General features: G+C 36.9%; 1 protein-coding gene across 1 annotated transcript in view; it reads left to right on the forward strand.

Annotated features, from left to right (window-relative positions):
- LOC106883968 (piwi-like protein 1) overlaps positions 1-8,191 on the forward strand; it is a 36,518-nt gene that overhangs the window by 775 nt on the left and 27,552 nt on the right. Inside the window, exons 2-5 of the mRNA XM_052976887.1 lie at positions 3-42; positions 2,918-3,132; positions 5,501-5,625; positions 6,308-6,403. Of these exons, the coding sequence (XP_052832847.1) occupies positions 3-42; positions 2,918-3,132; positions 5,501-5,625; positions 6,308-6,403 (476 nt within the window). The remainder of the gene's footprint in view (positions 1-2; positions 43-2,917; positions 3,133-5,500; positions 5,626-6,307; positions 6,404-8,191) is intronic.

Raw genomic sequence — 8,191 nt, forward strand, 5'->3', positions numbered from 1 at the left:
AGTTTGTTGAAACCAAACCTGCAAATTTAACAGTCCGACAAGGTAATTTCATTCTTCTTTTCTCGTTTTTTTTTTATATCTACAGTCCCTGTGACCAAGAGTTGTAGCAATTTGAAAGAAACCACATGAAAGATTCTTTCATGGTAAACATCACAACATTGTGGTTTTTTTAACACATCCACTTCTCTGCTGGTGTGTGAATTGTGGCCGTTGTCAGTGCTGGTGACACGTAAAAAAAAAACACAGTACACTCTGTAAGGTGGTTGGCGTTAGGAAGGGCATCCAGCTGTAGAAACCATGCCAAAACAGCTCTTTGGCTTACCAATCCTAGACAGCCTAACCCATGCCAGTATGGAAAACAGGCATTGAATGAGGATAGCATATTCCATTTGGACTTGACTACTTCAATGGATGAGCGTAGGTAATGCTGATGGTTCTGTCATTTGAAATTCTGAATAATCTCTACTTGTGAGATAGAAATCATCATCTTCATTTTTATGTCCACTTTTACTTGTTTTACATGAGTTGAGAGAAATTTGTTAAGTTTGATAGTCTTGCTGTTACTAACCATCACCTGTTTCCTAGCAATGTGATATTTCATTGTGGCCAGACATTTGGAAACGAATGACATAATTGGTATGCTTATGACCATCACATGTACAAAAAAACAAGGAGACACACACTCATAGGGCTTCTTTCACAACTACCAAATCCATTGAAAGGTTTTGGTTGACCCAGAGCTTTTGCAAAAAGGTGCTACACAGTTGGGACTGTAATGGAAATGGCATGGCTGGGAGGCAAGCTTCTTAGTCACACAGCCATGCCTGTCTATGTCTACCTAGGAACTGCTTTATTCAAGAAGCAACAGAGAACATGTTTGGTAGTCAAATGCTGTGGGCTGCAGTAGAACACTAGAACTCATTCTATTTTCACACATGTGCAGGCATTGCTGTGTGGTTGTGATGTTTGTCTACCAAATCCAATCCACTGCCAAGGCTTTGGTTGGACCAGGGCAATAGTAGAAGACACTTGCTCAAAGTGCCATGTAGTGGGACTGAACCCAAAACCATATGGTTAAGCAAACCTCTAAACCACACTGGCCACACCTGAACCAGCAGTGTCTTTCAGTAAGTAGACCTATAATCTGGTTGCTCTGATCTCCTTTCCAGGTATGCCTCTATTGGCTTATTTTACAAGCTCATCGTCCTTCTTTTGGCATATTTTATTTTTAATCCTACGCACTCTTCATCCTCATCCAGTAAGATGGAGGCTGTTCTTGTTTCATGGTACCAGTGGCAGGTAGGACCTGGCTAAATGTTGTCACTAATCTTTTGATTAACGACTCCAGTCTGCTAAAGGTTTGTGCCATCGTAGTGATTTTCACATAGTTTACTTCTCTGTGAGCTATTTAAACCTTAATCTGAATTATACCTCCTCATTATACCTGTTGCCAAATAGTTGAATTGATCCATTGAATCCTTGGTCTTCGTGTCCACTTCTTCCACGCTGGCCAAAGTGTGACAAAGCTTCTTGTGGCAGCATTCTACAGCTTGATGCTCTTCCTCAAACCAACCCTTGTTTGCAGAGTATTCCATTGGTTTCCTGTGTCAGCACCTCAGCTCTCAGGGAAGCATGTGGCCCTCAAGCATCCTTCCAGCAGTCCTCAATGATCTTTCCCCTCTATATAAATATAGTTTTCCTTAAATGGCTTGTGTTTTACTACCTTTGGTGCAGCCCCCTAAATAAAATTCAGGTTTTGGGTCTAGCCCAGATAATTAAAATGGTTTTGAACCTTTAGTCTAAATGTTGTTAAGTGTTAAGACACAAGGAGATACACGTGAGAAACAGATGTTTGTGTTCACTTCTTGCTAAACAAATTTCACTCATGAGATATTGATGTCTTGGTCATTCCGAGATTGTTGTACAATATACTTGTCTGAGGTGCCATGCTGTGAGATTGAACCTGACACCAGTAGGTTGCAAAGTGGACTTAACTATACAGCCAGTTTTTATTTGGAACATCAAATATGAGGTTAGATTTTTTTTTAATGTTAAAATCAGAAAAATAAATTTAAGTGGAGAATTAATATCAAAAGGTAAAATTTATCACCATTTTAAAAGTGGATGTGTTAAAAAAACCACAATGTTGTGACGTTTACCATGAAAGAATCTTTCATGTAGTTTTGTGCAACCTATGAGTACTCTTGTTTACATCGTTATTGGGAGACAATACTGCCATCCCCACTGACAGAACTTCCAGATCATATCGTTGCTATTATGCTTTTTGAGGAGGGGAAAAAATAGTTTCACCATTCCATAGCGAAACTCTTGTACTACACAATTTTTGATATCTTGATATCTGAAGCAGCTGGAGAGACAATAGTTTGACCAAAAGAATCGGCTATTGCAAGCAGAAATGAATATTGCAATAAATGCATTTTGGACATACGACAGTTTTACATAATAGCAACAATATGATTTTGGCCTTCCTTGGCTTTATCAATGATAGATACCTGACTGCTGGAAATAGCACTAACTGTCCCAGTAGAAATAACCATATGAAAGATTCTGGCGATCTTTCGTTTTGATTACATTTTACGTCATTTCTAATCCATGTGCGTTTATGTTTCTGAACAAGATCGTCACTTTCTGTAAAAGGGGGTTAGGGAATTCCGTCCGTAACCCTAACCCCCTTTTACGGAAACATAAACAAACGCACGTGGATTAGAAATGACGTAAAATGTAACCAAAATGAAAGATCGCCAAGTTTATCTCGTAAATTTGCAGTATTGTGTGTTCTAACACAATATCCCATTTTTAAGTGGTTAAAATCAAATATTTTGATCATCTGACATATTCCTTCATCATCCTCTTGTGTTAATATACAACCTCTCACAGCCAGTCTTGTTGTTTGCAGGTGTGTCCGGCACTCCAGTCCAGTTGTATTGTAACTATTTTGAGATCTTGGCTATGCCCCAGTACAGCCTTCATCATTACCATGTTAGTTTTGCTCCTGAAATAGAAGGCAAAAGAATTCGCAAGGCCCTCCTCATGCAACATGCCGAGAAGTACTTTGGTCACCTGCACCTGTTTGATGGTATGATGTTGTTTCTACCCCAGAAATTGCCTGATGTAAGTTTTGGGATTATGAAATCCTTATTTTAGTCATCATTATCATCGTTTTAATGTCCACTTCTTCCGGCCTGCATTATGGGTCAGTTGGAAGTTTATTCTGGCAGAAAATTGTTTTTATGGCAAGAGTGTCCTTACTCTTGCCAATCCTTACCTGTTTCCATGGAAGTTAATATTTCCCCGTGGCCAACCTGACATGTTTCTGCAGAATGTTGGAAGTGAATGACATTCATTTAAAACATTCTTGTGATGTCAAGACAAGCTGTCACACTAACACATACTTGCATAGGATACATAAATAATGGGTCTCTACAGTTTCCACCTGTGAAATCCACCCCAAGGCTTTTGTCAACCCAGGGCTATAACAGATGACACTTGCACAATGTGCCATGCTGTGGGACTGAACCCAAAGCCATGTAGTTGTGAAACAAGCTTCTTGCCACTCTGCCATCTCGGCTCTTAAATATAAGATTCACTGTCACTGAGCAATGCTGTTTAACACACCTAAACATGCTATTCTCACAGCTTCTAAATATGTTTACTATTCCTAATATGGTGTTCATAGTTCCTAAACCTGCTGTTCACTGCACTGGAATATGAAGCTTGTCTTCATTGAAAAGATTTTGATTATAAAACTGAAATGAATTAGTAAATGAAGTTTAAAAAAATTGATATGCTTACATATTGTAATCTTGCATTAGCCCAAACAGTAATGAGATTTCCCTCAATATTTTAATTGAAAAAGGACCAAAATGTGATTGGGTCGGCAATTGGTTCTGTTCGTTTTTTTTCTTCTTTTTTTTAATGTTGTGCTTATTTGTATGACTGTCATAAACTTTGTGAGATAAAGATTTCAGATTTGGAGTTAAATAATGTTCTGTCTTCAATTCTTTTGATACTAATTTGCCTGAGATTGTCCTTGGTCCTGTGATACAAACTTGCTACTTTAACCCTTTAGTGTTTTAACTGGCCAAAAATTATTTCTCTTTATTAGTTTGAACTGGCCATATCTGATTTCCCTACGAAATTGCTAAGAAAATAAATCACATTATTGAATTCTTGCAGCTTTGAGATAATAATGCAAGATAAAGCCTTTCCTGCCTTTATTCAAGTAAAAATACGGTGAAATTTTTGAGACTTCTTAGTTTTTCAATGTTTGAAGAGAAGTGTAATGTCTTAGTTTTTAACGATATGGCGTCAGGATTAAATTGATGTAAATTGAAGCCCTCCGTCAATTTTTCATTTATGTTTTGAACACCAGCCTTAATAATGATTGTTATTTTCCTAAATTCTTCATTAATTTGAAAGTTAATTGAAACAGAGTTTATTTTGACAGAATTATGATAACAAATGAGTAAAAGTGATCTGAATTAATTGAGATTTTGATGGAGCACCCACTTCATGAAAAAATTTTGATTGAAACAAAGGCAGTGTAGTTCAACAGAAATCATCATCTTCATCATCGTTTAGCGTCCACTTTCCATGCTAGCATGGGTTGGACGATTTGACTGAGGACTGGTGAAACCGGATGGCAACACCAGGCTCCAATCTGATTTGTCCGAGTTTCTACAGCTGGATGCCCTTCCTAACGCCAACCACTCAGAGAGTGTAGTGGGTGCTTTTACGTGTCACCCGCACGAAGGCCAGTCAGGCGCTACTGGCAACGGTCATGCTCAAATGGTGTATTTTATGTGCCACCTGCACAAGAGCCAGTCCAGTGGCACTGGCAATGATCTCTCTCGAAAATCCTATGAAGGCCAATTGTAACATAAGGGGTGAACAATCAAACAACAGCTTAAAAATAGAATTATTTTACTAAATTCTTCATTATTTTGAAACTTAATTGAAACAAAAGTAGTTTATTTCATCAGAAATATAGTAACAAAAAGGTTAAAGTGATTTAAATTAACCCTTTAGCATTTACATTATTCTGTTAAAAGTAATGTTTATTTATTCACATGTCTAATTAATCATGCATTATTGTGTAGCTTTGAGATTTTTTGGGAATGTAATTATTTAAAAATTACATTGTAGGATAGGTGTGAGAGGTCACATCTGGCCAGTTTAAACATAAAACAGGTAAAATATTTGAGCTGGATTTGGCCAGTTTAAATACTAAAGGTTAAAGCCTTCCCTCAAAATTTAATGTTGATTTGTTTCAAACACCAATTTAAAAACAAATTATTTTACTAAATTATTATTTTCAAAATTAATTGAAACAAAGGCCAGTGTGTCTCAGCAGAAATCTGGTAACGAATGGGTTTCAATGAAGTATTCTCTTCACTTTTGTGTTCTTAAAAGGTTTTGTATTGTAACAAATTGTGCTCAACTGTTTGAACAAAATATAATATTTTTCCCATCTTCACAGAAACTAGAGCTGGTGTCCAAGTGTAATGTTACTGACCAAATTTACACCATCACAGTAACCTGGCGTTGTAAAGTTGTACGTACTTCGCCCACCATTATCCAGCTGCTGAACATTCTCTACAAACAGTGAGTAATGTGTTCTCTGTATAACTTTGATTACACTGGTTAAAGTACAAGGTTGGTACATAGTCCTGGGACAGCCTAAGAAAATAGAGCTTATTTTCAGCTGACAAACTGAAAGGCTACTAGACAACACTGAAGTTTATACAGTTCTATATTTAAGAGATGAGGAATTATGTACATTATTTACATTTGACGGATATTTGTCCTCATCTTGTTTGTTGTTAACACATTTCGGCTGATATGCCCATAGGCATATGGCATAGTTGTTAAGAGCGCAGGCTACTCACCCCAAGATTCCGAGTTCGATTCCAAGCAGTGACCTGAATAATAATAATATCGAAAAATGCCTTAGGAATGAGAACCCAGGTTCGAAATTTCCCCAAGACACCTGATGAAGGCTGGAGGGTACATCAAGTGTAACGTGTTAACAACAAACAAGATGAACCTAAAACCCTAGTGGTTGAAAAACGAACTTCTTACCACACACCCACTTCTCAGCCTAAAAATAATTGACAAATATTTACAACCTCCCTGCATGCACCTTACATGTACATAGCAAACGCTTGAATATTTAATCCTTCTTAGATTTATCACTGTGAGGGTAGAAACTCAAGATTTTGTGTGATGATTGTGTGTTTAATTTATCAATTAAAATGTGTAATTGTTTGCTATGTTTCTTTTTCAGGATTCTTTCTTCATTACATTTGGTTCAAATTGGCAGAAATTATTATTCTATTCCGGATGAGATACCCAGAGACAATAAACTGGCACAAACCCACAAGTAATATTTTTATTCCAACTCCTATCTCTTTATCTTTTACTTATTTCAGTTTTTGGACTGCATCCGTGCTCGGACGTTACGTTGAAGGGTTTTTAGTTGAACAGATTGACCCGCCCCATTTCTCAATAATGATAGTTATTTTACTAAATTCTTCATTATTTTATAAAATTAATTGAAGCAAACACAGCACATTTCAACAGAAATATGGTTGTGAAAGAGTTTAATAATTCTGATAGAATTGTCTCAAAATTACTCTGGTCATACAGAGAAAATCTGCAATATAAAGTTATTTAAATGTCCCCATATAAATGAATTTTTAGCTAATAATGTAGTATATTCAGTACCCATATTTAAACTGTCATAATTTTGTCTACTTTCATCTCGTTTTTTCATTTGTCTAACACTTAGCCATTAGTTTCTGCTGTTATTATATTGCAACAATTGAATTGGATTAACCAAAAATTAGAAAATGTCAGATTTTGAATCATAAAGACATGTTAGGTCTCTAGAGAAGCACTATTCTAAAAATTTACATAGATTCTGTTATCTCCCTGAAAATATCAAAATGTTTTATCATATATCCCAACATGGTTTACACATTGGGAAATTGAAATGAGCTGGTTCAAAGTTCAAAGTTCACCTTAGGTTAAGCTTCAGTGATTGTCTTCTACTTGTTTCATTCATTGGACTGTGGCCATGCTGGGGCACCTCCATGAAGGGTTTTCATTAAACAAATCGACCTCAGGGCATTCTTTTTAAATTCCTTGTACATTTTAAATGATGATGATGATATTCTGTGTCTTGCTGAACTAAGTTGAAGGAATAGAAACAAACCAGCACCAAATGTCCAAGGGACAAATACACAGACACACATATACATACATACATACATACACACAAATACACGCACAGACACACGCACATATATAACAATTTAGCTAGGTGTAAAATCCACCTTAGGAATATTAAATATTGTTTTCTTTTCCATTTCTTATATATATATATATGTATGTATATATATATATATATATATAATGTGGTCTGATCAATAAGTAACTGGACATAGTAATGGAGCTAAAGCACACAGAGTGAAGCTGCTTGGCACAGATTGATCTTGAAATCTGCTGTGCATGTGCACTAAGTTTTAATGTTCTAACTCACTACTGCTGTTTACGGCAGTGCTTGAAAGGAAGGTGTGTAGCATGTGATTGTCGCATTGACCATGACAGAGAAAGTTGAGCAGAGAATTTGCATCAAAAGTTTGGCAATACCTGCTCAGAGGCCTACATAAGTTTTATAGAAAGTGTGTACGGAGAGGAGTGTATGAGCTGCACACAAGTGTACGAATGGTTCAGATGTTTCCAAGATGGCTGAAAAATGTCGATATTGACGAACGTTCTGGGAGACCTGCAACCAACAGAACTGAGAAAGACATGGCAGATGTGCATGCAACTGTGAATGGAAATCATCGAATCCCCATCCGTGAGTTATCAGAGGATGTGCAGATTAGTTATGGTTCAGTTCAGTCCATTATCGTTGAAGATTTGGGTATGAGATGTGTGTCTGCCAAGTTTGTGCCAAAACTGCTTTCAGCTGACCAAAAAGACACTTTGGTTTCAGTTGCACAAGATCTCCTTCCTTCATTGTGTCGAGAATGATGAAAACTTTTTGAAAACAGTGATAATGGGTGATGAATTGTGGGTCCATGGCTATGACTCCAAAACGAAGGCTCAGTCTTCACAGCGGAAGACCTCAACTTCTCTGGGACCAAAGAAAGCACAAATGAGC

This window comes from Octopus bimaculoides, chromosome 26, assembly GCF_001194135.2.
Source record: "Octopus bimaculoides isolate UCB-OBI-ISO-001 chromosome 26, ASM119413v2, whole genome shotgun sequence".
Classification (NCBI taxonomy): domain Eukaryota; kingdom Metazoa; phylum Mollusca; class Cephalopoda; order Octopoda; family Octopodidae; genus Octopus; species Octopus bimaculoides.